Source organism: Metopolophium dirhodum, chromosome 9, assembly GCF_019925205.1.
Source record: "Metopolophium dirhodum isolate CAU chromosome 9, ASM1992520v1, whole genome shotgun sequence".
Classification (NCBI taxonomy): domain Eukaryota; kingdom Metazoa; phylum Arthropoda; class Insecta; order Hemiptera; family Aphididae; genus Metopolophium; species Metopolophium dirhodum.
In genome coordinates this window covers 17,417,070-17,435,508 of record NC_083568.1, presented here as the reverse complement: position 1 = coordinate 17,435,508, position 18,439 = coordinate 17,417,070, and the positions used below count along the sequence as shown (strand labels likewise).

General features: G+C 25.4%; 1 protein-coding gene across 3 annotated transcripts in view; it reads right to left on the bottom strand.

Annotated features, from left to right (window-relative positions):
* LOC132952982 (pancreatic lipase-related protein 2-like) overlaps positions 1–12,349 on the bottom strand; it is a 35,198-nt gene extending 22,849 nt beyond the window's left edge. Inside the window, exons 1-2 of one of the 3 annotated variants that reach the window (XM_061025514.1) lie at positions 12,208–12,349; positions 10,967–11,022 (exon numbers count right to left, since the gene is read on the bottom strand). In XM_061025514.1, the coding sequence (XP_060881497.1) occupies positions 10,967–10,997 (31 nt within the window). In that variant the 5' untranslated portion in view covers positions 10,998–11,022; positions 12,208–12,349. Of the gene's footprint in view, positions 1–10,118; positions 10,270–10,966; positions 11,023–12,171 lie in introns of those variants that run through there. The other 2 variants (XM_061025515.1, XM_061025516.1) reach the window with 2 other exon arrangements.
* Positions 12,350–18,439: the final 6,090 nt, after the last annotated feature.

The following is an 18,439-nucleotide window of genomic DNA, read 5'->3' as shown; positions in this document are numbered from 1 at the left end:
AGTTGTTTGACATAGATCACAGTGGTTAACCCATCATTATATATATATATCACTATATATTATCTAGTATCTACTTTGAATTATTAACAAAAGGATTAAAGCATAAGGCAACATAGTTATTAACAATCTCACTTTATCTAATTTAAACTCGGAACACGAGAGCTAGTTAGTGTGACGAAAAAAATATTGGAAGATTATAAAATAATTTTTTTATACATTATAAATGATTAAATATTTTAAATAATTAATTTTTTTAATTAACTAAGTATTTTTAAATTATTAAACTGTTATATATAAAAATAATTATGATAATGAAGATTTTTAACATAATATGTCATATTTTTTGTTTTGTTGTGCTAATATTATGTACTTTTTTTTGCTTAAAAATGTATGAAAATATAAAATGAAGACAAGATTAGACAATAATATTTAAAAAATAATTTTAGTTCATTTGAGATGGACAATAGTCCAATGATTTAATTCGTCTTAACGAATAGTTATTTTAATGCAAATCTAGCAATACATATGTATTAGAAATACTAAACAACTATTAATTAGAAATTAAAATTTACTTATGATTTTATATTTTATTTTAAAATGTTTATAGAAATATTTTAAAACTATAATTTATAAACATACTCTCTTATATATGTCCGTATTATTTCCTATTTTCCTATACATTTAAATGGAACCATATTTAAGTCGTATACATTAACTATTACTCAATTTTATCATTTGAGACGTAAACGTAGGTAAGTGTTTAATATAACTACTGTATTAATTTATAAACATAGGTCGTAGCTACCTATGCATACTTTAATAATTACTATAGTTTTTAGTCTTAAACGTTATAAAAGTTAAATATTTTTAAAGTTTGATACTTAAGAATTTAAGTTTATAAGTAGGTAACTATGATGGTGAGTTTTTATTTGAAGAAAAAGATTTAAAAATGTGTTATCTGCAAGGGTATAACATTATTACATTATAATTATTTTGAATTAATTAAATAATTGCGTAGATGCATTTGGTATAATTATATTTTAATGGTGAAATTACTGAAATTATAATATGTACTACACTCCTTTTGGTGTAAAAAGTATTGTGGTTAGGATAATTATAGAATATAATTATGTTATAATATACATAATAGTATTTAATGTTGTTTTAATATACAAAAACGTTGTAATTATTGTAACAAATACAATAAACAATATAAAAAAAATCATAATATATGATTCTAGGTATCTATGTAAAGCAGTTTTTTTGCAGTCCATCTGGTAATAGTACCTATACAAAATAAATTAAATCAGTACAATCTTGTAATAATATTAAATTGGTAAATTGGTGACCCAACCAAATTGTTAAAAAAATTAGTATTAAAAACACGATGAATATTATTTTATTAAGTAATATGTATTTTAAAACCGTTAAATACTCGAAATATTCATTAATTGTGTTATGAACTACAGTGTATAACATTAAAGCACGTCCTGTCTTATCACTATTTGCAAAATTTTGATTTTGACGTTTTTCTCCCATCTACCTTATTTATCTCGCGTGTGCATGTTAAAAAGCCGTGGGCTAAATACATCATAAACGATTTATTCTTGGGGTGCTACCTACAGACCCGCGAGTATATAACAACGAACTATTGCAGTGGGCGCAAATATTATTATGTACCTAGCTCGAAACAAACGCAATGGTTACACATAACTAAATTATATTCCGGGGTGCCGCCACTGGGTGACTTCCCCCTCCCGTCAATCAAATCTTGTCAAATTAAATTATTGTATAACATGTAATAAGTACAGGTTGTAAATATATAATTTTTTTCAATAAAACAAAAAAAAAACTAAATTATATTAACATCATGACGTATTAAGTGTGTGTTTGTGTGCTTGTCTGGCCGCCTATATTATAAACGCCTCCGAAAAATGCATAATACTCACACGGGTTTATTCCCGTGTTCACGTTTCTGCGACAACCACGGTAGTCGGTAGGTATAGGTTAACCTATGCATGTATACCATTATATTACATTATTACATATTATACCTATCACGCCGAGAACACCCGACCGAACGTCCTTCGGGACGCCTGCAGTCCAAACTTTAGTGTGTCCCCACAGCATATACAGAGAGGTTATACACAACTAGGTAGGTACCCACTATCTTTTCTCCATTAAGTAATGCTCCGTGATAAAAACCACTTAAATTAAGTAGTCGTCGGATTATTTAATAAACCGCTCGTCTCAATTATAAAATATTATTATATTGTTGTAATAATTATTAACCTATTCAAACGAATAATAACAGTATTTTACACTAGTACAGGTAGTATCATTTATAGGAAAATATAAAAATTATTTTAAACGCACATTTATATATTTTTACTATAACGATAATACATTATAACAAGTAAGTAGTTACAGCTATGTTTATTATTTTATTCGCTTATTAAATATTCTTGTTTCATAAATATTATAAGTTATTGTTAACATTATCAAATATAATAACATTGCATTTGCATTCATTGTACTTTCACAAATTTGAAACATACAAAAGTGTTATTAACGCGTTCGCCGTACAATTTACACTTTACAACATTTGGTGATAATTTCAGTAATTAAAATCAATAAAATATATATTATAATATGATACTTATATGATTCACCAAACAACGATTAACTCAAGAAAGAAACGATTTTTTTTCATTTACTGGAAGAATCAAAAGTTATACAACGATTTAATGCATTATAAAAATCCAAGGAATTTGTATTTTTGAAACGCCAATAACCCCGGTAGTTGAGGCGTATTTATAAATAATAAAAAAAAAATCCAAGGGTAGGTAGGTAGAGAAAAATTGTGTCGCTGCGAGTTCAAATAAGATAATAATAATAATTAGGTACTTTATTATAATCACACATGACACATTTAAATAAATAATAATATTAGCTCTTGACAGTTTCTGTAGGCGAATGAGTCTATTTATGTATCTATCAAAGTACCTTTTGAAAATATTTGTTGTTTAAAATACCATTATTTCAGCTTTGTAAAACGTGTTATGTATATAGTATAGGTAACTGTACAAAATACGCATATTCATATAAAAATATTATACATTTATACAGATTATCGACACTTCTGATATAATATTCGTCTTAAATAACAATGTATCACAAAAGTCGTTTATGAAAACAAACTTTGATAAAATGTTGAAACTTGAAAGTGCGTGGAAGTTATTTAGTTTTTAGTTTGATAGAATAATTAATTTAGTTATAATTTCAAGAATTATCAATATATTATATAAATAGCTACACTAGAAAAATGTATAACACTGTTGTATTGTTCATATTTCATAATGTTACAAAATAATGTAGAATAATAATATTAAGTTTATAAGTCTTGCACATTTATTTATTTAATCCAATTTTACTATTTATAGAAAGTTACAATACCATTTATAGATGTTATAAGTTTCACTACGATTACAGAAAGGGTTTAACTGATAATAATAAATAATACAAATTTAACACTGATTAATATAACCTTATGCATTTTTATTTGAATATTTATTTGTTCTGGTAAGCTTGTTTGATTGGAATGGATAATGGATTAGGTTAAGTCACGCATTGAAATTAAAATTTAAAAAGCAATGGATGATATTTTTTTTTCTATAAAAAGGATTTTGTATATCTATATAAATATGTCTAATTTTCATCACTTTTTAATTAACTCCTACAATTACAGGAAAAACAACTAAATACATACAAATTAGAGGAAATAATGTGTTAGTAACTGTTTAATTGTGCTAATATTGATTTTTATGATTTCTTAAAATATGGGACTTTCTATACTACATAATACTATGTTAAACATAGTACATACCATAAACTACAAAAAATATAAATGTTTTGATTTGGATATTTTGTTATTTTCAACAACAGGCTGTGCTTAAAGACTTGAAGTACCTACTGAAATTACATTTAACTATTTAAGGTTAAATGAAATAAGTTAGTGTTCTTCTATTTTAACTAAAAAAAAGTTTGACATTCTTATATCGTCATATCGTTGATAAAGAAATTTCAAAATACTTTTTATTTGACATTTTTTTAAATTAAAAGTTAAGTTTTTGTTTTATGACTTTTATCTCATTTTTCTCGGTAATATCACGATTTTGATTGGTTTCGATTGTGTTTCTAAGCGAATAATCGAATGAATCTTTTCAATACCTGTTTGGAATACATTATTGATTGATTTAAGATTCAAATCGGATTAATCGTAATTTTTGTAGACTTTTTGGTTTAAAGAAGACAAATAATAAGCAAATAAGTTTTATACTATAAATCACTAGTTAGTAAGTTGTACGTGCGCGTATTTCTGAATGGTTAACATGCATTCTAATTTATTTTACAAATAGCAATACAAATAAAACCAATATATAATAATAGTAATTTGTACTTTTTACGATTTAATTAATATCATATACGAGACGCATTGCAGTGTATAAACCATTTACCGATAGCGTTGAAATAAAATATTTTCAAATTAGGAAAAATCAAAAATGTACTACTGATATCAGCAAATTGTTTTAAAACAAGAACGAAAAATAATAGATAATCATGTCAATGTAATGTGTGAGATTTTTTGGTTTCATGATATTAAATAAGTGGTTTATCACAAAATATTAATTTAATTAATCAAAGGGATTACCATTTACCCTATATCCACCTACAGAATGGGTTAAATCTAGGCTTTAAAGTGTCAAAAGATTCTGTGGCGATTACTGGTTTACTGTGGGGCGTGATACACTGTTTTGTGGTTTTGCGTTTTGTCTAATTTATGTGGTATAAGAGAATAGATCGCTTAAGACTTCGTAAAAAGATTAAAACAAATCTAAAGAAGACTTCAATCATTGGCCATGTGAAAATAAAAGCATTAATTTAACGATATATCTAAGCTTTTTGAATAATTCAAATTTAATAGAATTTCGCTGATGATATAATTTAAAGTAAATCATCTCTTATGAATCATATGTTTGAAAATATATTTGCTAATTTGCCATAATTTATTCATTAAAATTCACTTAAAAAATAAATATTAAAATGTCTAAAAGTCAAGATTTTATAATTATTGATAATCGAAGTCATAATATTGAAGAATGATTTATTTTTTGAAGTTTATTATCTTGGAATATTAGTTTTATTATATTTCCCTCAGAATATAAAAATAATTACAATTGTTTTTTAGTATTAATATTAAGTCGCTGCAAAAAAAAAAAAATAAGATAAATTGCAATTTAACTTTAAAAACAAATAAAAATCGTAGGGAACTAATGTTGTCAGAAATGTTTGTGTAATACTGTAATTATAATATATGTTTGGCTTGAGATTTTTATTTTTAATCGTTTTGAACAAATTTATTTAAGTTATCAATGACATATTGCCACATTGCCATATGTTTATAATATATTCATATTTATATTAATGTAACCTATATTTGACTAGGTCGTGATTCATAATAATTACAAGGACAGTTAAACAAATATTATTATTTATGGTATGATTTTGATACTGTGTAAATTAAAATGACTGCGCCTATAATATACCATTGTACTTTTAGAATAATTCAATTAAAGATATTGATGGAGATTGTAAGTAAATATTGAAATTATTCGAGACCTTTTATTCTATTATAGTACGTTATGCTGATTATGTGAACATTATTGTTACATATTATTTATTGCAGTTAAAATGTAAACAGGAAAACAAATGGATTTTTCTGTACTACACTGGGTCACTGGCGGTTGAAGTGCATGGCGCCATTCGCACGATTCCGAGTCATTGAGAAAAATATTCATTTTTTCCAGTTCCCCCCATAGGTACTATAATATCCCATCCCACTGAATGGCTGATAGTAAACCCATAAATTACGTTAATTTGTCTGACTAGTAATAGGGGCCCGTCTAATAGTATTTGCATTTAATATTGTTGAGATTGTCACACGTCCTTATCGCCCTCGCGCTATCGCTTTTTTACGGGTTTCCAATACACTAGCAAAGAAACGAATAGATAATCAAATAATAATATTAACAACGAAAAAAAAAAAAAACAAGATCCGGCCAGGGTCCCAATTACAGTAATCACAAAGTTCGCACTCTTGTAAATTTCTAGAAGGTTGTACTTATAGGAATTGAACATATCTTTCATTTCGAACTACACTGGCGTGAAAAGAAAATGACTATCTCATTCATATTATACGAATATTGTATTATTGTATATTGTATTATATACTTGCGCTTAAAATAATTTTCTTTTTACTATATTACTGTGAAAACCCGAATTTTTGGGGTCAAGTTTATCACAAGCATCAGAGTTAAAGGAGGACCTTAATAACATCACATAATAATATGGTTTTAAGATATTTTTTTTTTTGAGATAACATTTTCTATGAATTGAAATTATTTATGTTTAAAAAAAGTATGTAGAATAGAAAATAAGAAACAATTGTTTTTGGAACTTATCAATACGATATTATTTAACATTTATTTTAGAGTAATTATTCATAATGAATGTGATTTAATTATACATATTTAAAATAGTTTCTCTCATTCGTGCACCTATGCTAATTAAGACTACATAATTGTTTTGTTTTAACATACTTAATTAGAAGCGTTGAAATAATGTTAATCGTATCTAAATAATACGAAATGAATGCACTCATGTAAATTGCAAGCGCATAATAATTATTTATTCCTTTTGGCTATAATTTTTTGTGAATGTATAATGTATTGTAAGGGACAACTGGACGTATAATACATATAATAACCTTAAGTAAAACTTAGTACTTATATATAAATAAATCTTTGAAATTGTATATCTATAACAAACAGTGAAATGAATGTCTATTAATTTTTTTTTTGTGTTGGTTTATAATTTCGTAATACTTAATAATAATATATGTATAATAAATGATCAAATATATTCAAAATATGGTTGTAAATTAACCTATTTTGTATCATTATTACCTTAAGTAAAACTTAGTAATTATATAATAAAAAAAATTTTAAAATTGTATATCTATAATAAACAGTGAAATGAATGTCTATTAATTTTTTTTTTGTGTTGGCTTATGATTTCATAATACTTAATAATAATTTATCAAATATATTCATAATATGGTTGTAAATTAACCTATTTTTTATCATTTTTATTATGTGTTAAACATAAAGTTCTACGTCAAAATATCCACGTCAATATCAAAATGATTGTTATTAATATGTTTTGTAGATACAGTTGTCATCTACCTACATTTAAATATTTATTTGTTGTGTAGTCTAATAATTGGTAAACAATAATTATGAGACAACAAACACAATACATGGAGACACAAAACATTATTTTGGTTAACTGTATAATTTCAATTCATTTAAATTTTAGTAGGTACCTTTTATCATATTTTTGTTTCGAGATATAATTTGTGTTTTTAATAAAACGAAAATTCAACTGATCCAAAAGACGCGTGTGTATACAGAATACAATTTATGAGTAAAGTTACACCTATGTTGTAGAATATAACTGTTTCAAAGATTAAATATTTAGTGACCTTGTGAAATTGTATTTAAAATAATATATTTTATAAATGTTGTTTAGTTTAATTTTGAATATTCTATGAGTTAATCTTTGTTACATTTTTAGTTAAATTTCTTGAAATATATTACAAAAAAATGTATCACATTTAAGTATTCACTATCAAAAACTATGAATTATTAAACTTAATGATACATTGTTTTCCACGGATGCTGAGGGTTTCAATAAAAAGATTTATATATTTTCTAGTAAAAAATATACGTAAAAATAGGTTTTTAATTTCTATCAGTATTGGGTATATACTATACATTTTTAATTTTAAGAGACTTATTCTTCTTTCTATTAAGATTTTTCTTATTATTATTATATTTTTATATTATTATATAACGTTAATATTAAATTTGAAAAACAAAAACATTTTTACAAAATTGACAAACTTTAATTATTTAAAAATAATTTGTATTTGTATTTAATAATATATAAAACATGAGGCGTAGAAGCAAATAAACCAATACAAATTGTATTGAAAGAACAACGTGTTCATGATTATAATTATTTAAGAAGTTAAATGTTTTTAAAAATAGAATATTGTACAAAATCGACGTGCTTATTCCAGTTATATTTTGTTGATTTGACCAATACACTATTTGTTAACTATAATAATTACTTATTAATTGAAATATATTTAATATCATTTCTGAAATGCATCACTTTCTGTTTTATATATTTTATATTATGTTTAAATAAAAGTAATACTAGGTATTTGTATATATATCTATAAAAAATTCAAACATTTAATGTAAATATAATTGTAGGTACTGTTAAATTTAATTTCAATTTTAAATTTATATGTCTTAACACATTTTATTAACCAAAAAAATTATAGTCTGAATAGTTTAATTTAATTTAATACTAAAATGCTAAAGATATTATGTTTGATGTTGATATTTTAACTTTGAAGCATAATAAATATTTTTAATTTCAGACCTAAAAATTTGCAATTTTGAACTACTATTTTTTCAAAAAGTTTTTTAAAAAAGTTAATATAATTATTAATATTATTAGTTAAGATGATACAACTAATATACATAAACTTTTTATTCATATATTATCTATTTATATTATGACTTAGGCATTTATACATTGTATTTAGTTGTAACCGAGGTAACAAAAACAATACTTACAATAACTAGAATACCTAAATAAACAGTAATAGGTAATAGTAAAAGGATAAGGTATAACTATAAATAAGGTAATTTGGTGTTGTTTAATGTGAAACTTTTGTTTTACTACAAAGTTTTATTCATATATAAAATAAATATACATTCTAAAACAATAAGGTGTGGGTTATTATACCTATGGTAATTATATTATATGGTATAGGTATTGGTTGTAAGTTATAATATTATACTCATTAACATTAGAATTATATTACATAATTTGAAAATTAAATGTATGCGAGTAACACTCAATACAAATTTGATAATGAAAAACAAAAAATATTTTAACTTATCAATTTATCGCAACTTTGGATACATATTTTATAAAAGTATTAATAGATTTGTTTAGTTTGTAGTTAGTATTGTTTTGTTGATCTAAAAAATAATAATATCGGTTATCGGTATGATGTCACTTGTAATATTACAAAAATAAAAAAAACTGACCGATTAACATTTTATTATACGTAGAAAATTGTAAGGAGAAAGTATCACATTTACAATTATGTAATACTGTATTTGTAAATATAGCGTAACAATAATTGTTGAGCAAGTTTTTACAATTCCTGAAAATAAATAATTTAGAACATTGTACCTATGCTGTATTATATTATGTTATGTTAATCAAATTATGTGTTTATTAATTTCAAATTAAATCGAATTGTCTAATCTCTTTACAAAATAAGTAACTAAGGATTATTTTCCAAAATAATTTTTTTCCTGTAACGTTCTTGTATTTACTATCAATACGATTGTTTTGTATTTTTGTCTATACGTTTAAGATTATTTGAGGCTTAAATAATCTAATGGCAATTGGCTTCATTTTTTTATTGTGATAAATAATGTAGGTTCCATCAATTGGATTAAAATATAAAAATACATATGAAATTTCAAAGTGTTTTCCATAATGTGTTATTAGATAATTATTTTGAATTAGGCTTTGAAAAACGAAAAAAATTGTTTGAAAATGTTAATCATCATATAACATCATCATACTGTAATTTATCAATGTAATAATCGGTATTTTATAATCCTTGGATTTTCATAAATTTAAACAAATTTAAATGGTTTTAAGAAAATATGAAAACATCATTAAAACTATTTACTATAAATAATTAACGATTTTTAAAGTTTACCTATGTATAACTTATTATTGATTTACCTACTTTTAATATTAAAGCAGTTTTTTTTTTTAAATAACCGGTTTTACATTATTAATGATAATTGGTTTTAACTAACTAAAAGTTAAAATAATATTGTTTATAATATAATTATGTTTATTAAACATAGGTATAGTAGTGTATTGGTACTCACAGTATATTAATATAATCATTTTATAAGCTTTCTTTGACGTTAAATGAAAAATTCTTCGAGTAAAATTTTTAAAACACGGCTTTATGTAGGTGTGAATAAACTTAAACTAATCCAGTATATAGGCACTGCATGATACAATTGCACCTCGCTCATTTAGTATAGGTAGCTGCTATCACATTGCAAGCATTGTTTGCGGTGATAATAAGACATGTTTTTTTTTTTTTTTTTTTGTCACGGTTGTATTATAGTTTATAGTCGTTTCTAGGTCATTAGAATATTTGGACCTCAAAATGGATAATTCACTGATTTGATTTTTCGACTAACGAAAGTAGGGCTTTTATAATATGTTAGTAATTAACTTATGATACTAAAATATTTTTTCCTTGTTTCAAAGGTTTTCAAAGATATTTTTAAGTCGTTTTTTTTTATTGAAATAAATTATTAATTAGTTACGGTTCACTACACTAAGTAATTAAAAGTGATTGATTAATTAACCATTGTAATATAATACGGCTCTTTGTTTTCATTCATCAAGTCGATTTCTAAGTTAAGTATAAAATAAAAAAAATTAAAATTTGATAAAAATATGTTCTTAATATTGTATATTATTTTATTTATCTTAACCTATTATACTTAAATCAATAATTTTTTTTTAAGTCTACATATTAAAAATAAAACTTATTATCATGAAACAGTGAAATTATAACTCGTACTTTTAACTACCTACTGAATTTATGATACAAGAGGCAATGTATGTTATTAATATTATTATCATTAGAAAAAGGTATTTTTAACAAATAAGTATGCTGTTTCAATATGAATTTAAAGTATATGTAAACATTTCTTACTGGTAATATACAGGTCTGTAGACATCATCATATTCACGAGTAATTTATATTAAAACCTAAAAAAATAATAAATTTAGTATAATGTATTTATTATAATTTATAATATATTTATTGTATACATTATATATATTATTTGTGTTAGAACTTAGAAGTCAAAATAATGATAACGTAATATTCAAGGCCGGGCAATTTAATGATTTTTTTTAACTCAGTTAAAGTAAGTTAATATGCGCCAATAACAAAAAGTTAAAAGTTAATTTAACTCTAGGTTAACTCAGTTAAGTTAAAAGTTAATACACACTTTTTGTTAATTTTTTATTAAGTTAAAAAAAGTTAATTTGTTTATACAACGCTAGCGTATTTAATTTTTTTCCGACCCAAAACTAAATTATAGAATATAGTGTTAATACTTCATACAGTATTTCCATATAAGTTAGATTCGAATGATAACAATTTTTAACTTTAAACAATTTACGAAACATATTTTTTGACATGAAAACGAAATAGACTGAAATAGTGAAATATTATAAAATTAAAAACAAAATAAATTAACTTAACTTACTTCTTAAAATGAAAAATTTACTGGTTAATTTCACGTTAATTAAGAAAGAAATTTTGTAAGTTAACAGTTAAGTTAAAAAGTTAAAATAAAATTAACTTTTTAACTTAACTTTAACTTTTTAACTCGTTAATGCCCAGCCCTGGTAATATTATTACTAAACCTAAATCATGTTTATACTTATATTTATATTATTATATGTTTTGGCAATATAATATTAAACCAAATAAATAAAGATGAGTATAATATTTAATATGTAATATATTAATACGATTTTTAAAATATTTAATTTTTTTATTAATCAACCCACGGCAACTTAAGTCATTGGGTGGAATTTTTTTTTGTTTTTTAAATTTAAAATATATTAATTTACATTCATCTATATAAACCTGATATAATATTTTTGTATACCTACAGAGTATATAGTACCTATTTTAATATTTATAAGATTTGGATGGATATATGAATAATTGTATTAAATAAGTTACAAAATTATAACTCTAATCAATAATTTATGTTTTTTTCGCTATTAAAATATATAGAGTTAGTGAACTAAACTATTTCCATTATAAGTTTTAGTGAACTTTGTAGATATTCGATATTCATGATTTATTATTAAGTATACAGTTTTAAATTAGGTACCTACTTTAAAAATACACACCAAAATATCAGTTATACCTACCAGTTTAATGATGGACTTATGATTAAAATAAAGTAAAAGTCAGCGTTGGATAGGTATACTGAGTAATTCCACAATAAACACGATTTAGTATAAGACGAATATTTATAACATCATATTATACATTTTTAAGTTTTAATAGGTCAATATAATAGATGTTGGATGCAGTTGACCAACTGTATACAGTTTAAAATAATGTTTTATGTAATGGCTTCAGTAAATAAAAGCAACAAGTAAAACACGTGTTATTATTCATTAGGTAGGTGTACTAAATAGTACCTAATATGTACCTAATAGTAACTATCATTATATAACTGTTATTATTTGAACAATGTCATACTTTTTACAATGAGTTATTAAATTAAATTTGTCCAAGTGCTAATAACGGATATGATAATAACAAAATAATATATCATTGGTATTTAATAATATGTGAGCTCCGGCAACTATTTTCATACTAGGTAGGTAGGTGATTAATTATAATGTATTTTTTGTATAATGTACTATAGATAATTTATTATTAGCTTAGGTTTGGTTTTGTCGTTTATATACATTTTTAGCAAGTCAACGAAACAATTGTATTCTTAACAGAGTTTTAGATTTTTCTATATAGATAAGAGTATTTTAGCTTCATAAAATCAATAAAAAAATTGGAGGTTGCTCGTGTTTTCGATTTCGAATGTATTTAACAAGTGTATATTAATTATTTATATTTTACATGTTTATTGTACCCATATATTTATTTATACTCGGGAGCTAATGTCATTACTTACATTTTTTGTTTTCGGATACAATCGTTTTTTTTATGACTAGCGACTGACAACCTTACAATTTGTTTTTTACTAACGAAGAATAATTTTGGGTTTTTTTATTTATACATAATTATAACATAATGGATTCAATAATTGTGCGTGTATTACTTTATTATTTAGGAACTTCACTGTTCATTAGACTAAAAATTGAATTCAGAGTAGAGAGGCGTATGAATGGCGAAAATGTATCAACTTCGACGACGGGTGACATAATGTTGAGAATCTATCCTTTTTCATGAATAACAATTTATGGGTAATAGCGGAGAGGAATAAATTACTCAAAGTTAATCGACTGAGATGACGTGGCTAGATTTGTAAGCACACATGCTTCTCACGGTGAGGCGACTATATCGTCACCAATGAACCTAGAGATTGTTATGTTTCACCGGACTTAACTGTATAGTTACGACCGCGCGGGTCATACTTACCTGTCATTGGTGGCGCCGCGTACGTAAAAGCTATATGAGTAGCAGTAGCCAGGTGATAATTATGAAGCGTTAAAGTATAATATGTTTGAGATAACAACGAAATTTAAGTAAGTATACCGGTGCCCGTTATAAACTCGGAAACGTATCAAATCGAAACGGTAAGAATCATATAAAACGGTCATTTTCAGGGTTATAATAGGAAAACTCAAGTTTGCTAGTAATATAGATACGTACCTAATATTATATCATGAAAACAAGTACCCGTAGCCACAATAATTATTATTGCAATAACACACGATCACAACGTCATCGTATTTGCCGAACTAATCACAACACCAGAAACAGCCCGATGGCATGTATTTATAAAACGGGTACATAATGCACAGCTGTGTTTATGGTAGATAATAATATATTAATCTATCCGAAATTGCAAAACCGAACATTCATAGTGTTTTCAGCTTCCACGAACCAGCCGGATCAGTCGATGGTGGCATGCTGCCAGTCGCATAATAGTCTATTTATTTATACTATTTTATACAAAATATGTGTCTGGTTTCTCATTCTCGTACAACGGCGCAACGCCGTCCATTAAACAGATTAACCGCACGATCGTCATCAAAACAAGCCCCAAACTAGAGATGTCACGAGCGTCGTAAGTCAGCGGGGTGTAGTACCTACAAAATATGAACAAATATAATACGAAAAAAAAAAACAAAGTAAGAAAATATCAAAAACAATTTCAATATATAAATAGCGATTAGGAATGAAAAATGTTCTTTTATCCGTGGGATCGAGAATAATACAAAATAGCACACGATTATATAAGTTAGGGATGTGAATTTGTGTATTCAAAATTTCCAAAGGTGAAGGTCTTTGGTGGACCCTGACTCCATAGAAGATAGAAATAGTGAATTCGAGTAATAATTAAATTCTTAAGAACCTTTTTTGACTTCGATTTCTTTTCATTTTTTGTGATTATACCTAATTACAAATCAAATATTATACAGGTAGGCCGTAGGTATCTTAATTAAAATAATTGTATAAAATAGTTTGACAGCATACCTATGATATAAATTGTATTCTCTGGGGGACGAGGTGGCCGAGCGGTCTAACGTGACGGATTCGGCACAGCCGGTCCGAGTTCGATCCTCGACCACTGGGCGGCATTTTTCTCCGTGCAAGTCACGGTGTCCGGAGAACAAGTGCCGCCATCCCCCCACCCCGGGGCACGGCAGAAACCTACGGGTGCCCCATTAGAAATTCTGCCAAACACAACACACACGTGTACCAACCTACTTAATATAAAAAACCTACAGTGCCCTCCCCACACCCAATGGCCTATGTTGCCGCGGGTTACCCAATAAAAAAAAAAAAAATTGTATTCTCTCTCTGACATATTATATGTATTATGTATACATATAACTATATAAGTTTATAACCTATAGTTTTAGGTATACGCACAACATATTATCAAGTTTCCGTTCAGCACAACCAATCTTGTTTTGTTAACTCTTATATTGGAATAGTGAATTGAATAATTAAACAATGTTAAAGTAAGATTATTATTTAGAGCCCCCGCATAAGGTTCTATTGAAATTTCAATCTTAAAGCAAATTATGAGAATAAATTGCATGATGAATAAATTTAAAAAAATATATATATTATAAAGTAAGTACCTACTTGCGTAATGTTAACTATGAAGAGTAAAGATAACTTTACTGTTCATACTGTAAACCAATATAGGTACTCGCCTACATTTGAGATTGAAATCCGAAACGGTTATGAGTGTAATTTTTTTTCGCTCTGACAGGAAAAATATTTAATATGGGGAATGTTACTGTTTTTGATTTATTTATGGAATTTGAATGCTAGGTACATGTTTCGTTTTAGAACTTGTTTTTATTTGCTTACAAAACGTACACCATTAAGGAATAACACTGACAGATGTCGGATCACCTTAAATTTTAACGGTAAAAAAGAATTTCGTTTTTCCAAATCAAGATGCTTAAAATTCATTTTTTACGGACTATAAGACTTCAAAGATTTGAAGTTCAAAGACGTGAAATTACTGTTGCAACTAACTAAATAGTAAAAACTAAACTGTAAAAATGTATACTTAAAGATTAGTTTTATTTAATTGTAATAATAATTATTTAATGAATCGATAAAATGTCCGTATCATATGGATGTTATAATATATGTCTGACAGTAGATTAAAACAACGTGTTGGATTCCACAGATATTCAACTTTTTAAAAATCTGTTAAATCATTATCGCAAGATACTTACTAAAGGTATCAATAATCAGATGAAAATTAGCACATCTATGGCACCTACGTCCAATCTCTTCCTCTCGTCCAGATCAGGAAATCTAATCTTATTATTAGAAGTTGTATAACATTAATCATTATGGAATATATTGTTATAAAATGCAGGAAAATATCAGTAAGTTATATTAATAAAAGGACAACTGATAACGAATGAAATAATGTGATTTTTTTCGTGTGCACCTACGAAATTAATTAAACTATATTATTATTATACCTAACCGGTTAAGGGCTAACCGCATTTCTAACACATCTGTTCAATTAGTTTGTCTGTTTTGTGGTTTACCGAAATCAGTGTGTCATTTTAATTAATTGTTTGGACCTTCCCGCGAGGCTGTTTCAATTAGGTACACAAATTCATAATATGAAATTACTATTAAATAATACCAATGGTGGAATGACATTTTTCGGTTATAATCTGATGAAGGAATCTATAAATAACAAAATTTATTTTTGGCGGTATTGTTTCGATAAATACATTAAAAAATTTAAAGTTTAATAGCTGCAGTATTAGTTGACTTTTTCTGGGAACAATTTTACGGATAGAAGTTGTACCTACCTACTCAAAAAGTCTCATTTATTACTTTATTTTATTTTGTGAATCGAATGATTGACACTTTAAAAAGGTAATTTATTGATTTTATTTCAATAGTTTCTTTAAGCATATGGAAATACTATCGTCAAACAAATGTGAAAAAAAACTCTACTAAAGAATTTTTTTTATTAAGCTCAACGTTTTTTGAAAGGATTTATCATTGCTTTCAAAATAGGTAATATATCAACATACCGATAGCATGTGTATCCTAGAGGTGAGTATTAGGTTAGTTTTTACTGAGTAAAGTGAATTAAGTTCCCAAAGGTTTGTGTTTTATCTCCGATTGGTTTTTATTTTATCATTATATAGTTAATTTTTTTGTGATTTATCTTCAATAATAAGATGGAATTTATCAATAGAAAAAAGGCGTAAAATTTAAATAAGTTAATTAAAATGAGTTAAATTGGTAAATTTTGTTTATTAAAACTTTAATGTTATGTATGATATTTTAATATAATATTTTCAAATCATACCTCTTCAAAACTTTTATTAGATTTGTATATTGGTAAAATTGTTAAGGTGTATGTTTATTAACATTTTTAAATTATGTATGATATAATGATATATTTATAAATTCTTACCTTTTCAAAACTTTTGTTAGATATGTTCATTTAATTGTTTTTTTCCCATTTTTAGTACCTATTCGTGATTTTGTTTGTAAGAAAACGTTATTAAACAATTTGTAAATATTGGCAGAACATTAGTAAATAAGTACAATTTATTACGCTGCAGGTAGAAACATTTGCAATGATGGGTGACTTAATTTTAACAACGGTAAAAAAACAATTACCTGGTAAATTTACGTTTATTTGTAAAATTTACCGAGCTCAAATCTCTAACCTTTTTAGAGTAATGTTCAAATAGAAAATATAATTTGATCTAAAAATGAAATAAAAATAATTTATTTCAGACATTTTTATACCATATTTTTCTCTCGACTTTAAATTCAATGATTTCGAAATAATTAGTTTTAAAAAAAAAGTTTTTCTATAAATTAATTTATAACAAGACGGTTATATTATAGTTAGTGAATTCTGTATACGTTGACAAAGATGAATTGTTCAAATGTTTGTGTTTGAAAGTTTTGATACCATAATTAAATACCTAATTTGAATAAAAGGTAAAAATTGCTATAAAAACTATATGAATACTTACCAGAAAGACCTGACAAACGAAAAATGACAAATTGATATAAGTTAAGCATATAAAAAAAATTATGAAAATTATATTGATAGTAAATAATTTAAGATCTAAAAATTTCCTAAAAGAATATTTTGAAAAATGTTATTACAATTCAAGTTTTACTGTAAAATTTATATTTTGAAAATTGTAAACATTTTTTGTATAATTTTTATTTGGTTTTTCCGGGCACTTTTGAAAACTATTGGGAATTTTGACCTCTCAAAAGTACCAACAAGATTCCATTTCCCACCGAACAAGATACTGAAGTTGAAATCTAAGCATTATTTCGACTACTAAATGTGTACACAGACATAAAAAAAATAAAAAAACACTCATTTTTGTAAAACCAGTACATTCATCGCTCCGCTCAGAATCTAAAATAAAAGCACAAGTATTCATAAATTAAATAAAAAATTTTTTTTAAAAATATTTATTGGAACAAAATTATTTCATTTGTCAGGTTATTCTGTTTTATCTTGTATAATATACGTGTATACTGTATAGTGTATAGGTACAAATTTCTTATTTATATCTGTAATAGTTTATAGTATTATTTAATATAACAATAAAGTACCTACCTACGATGTTCAACAAGAATTATATTTTAAATCAGGGCATGAAACCGCTTATGAAAAATTCGGTTACCGGGTTCGTAAATGATTCGATAAAAAAAATGTTCGTAAGCGATCACCGGTTTTAGGGGTTCTTAGAATTAGTGGTAATTGATTACTGGTTACCAAAATGATCCCTAAAAGTGTGATTACCGGTTATCGGTTTGGAAGCGGTTTTAATTCTTCAAGATTACCGGTAACCACTTCGGAAATGGTTTTTTCGGGAAAATTTTAGTTTTACTTTAATTTACACAAAACAAATATCCACTTTATAAAACGAT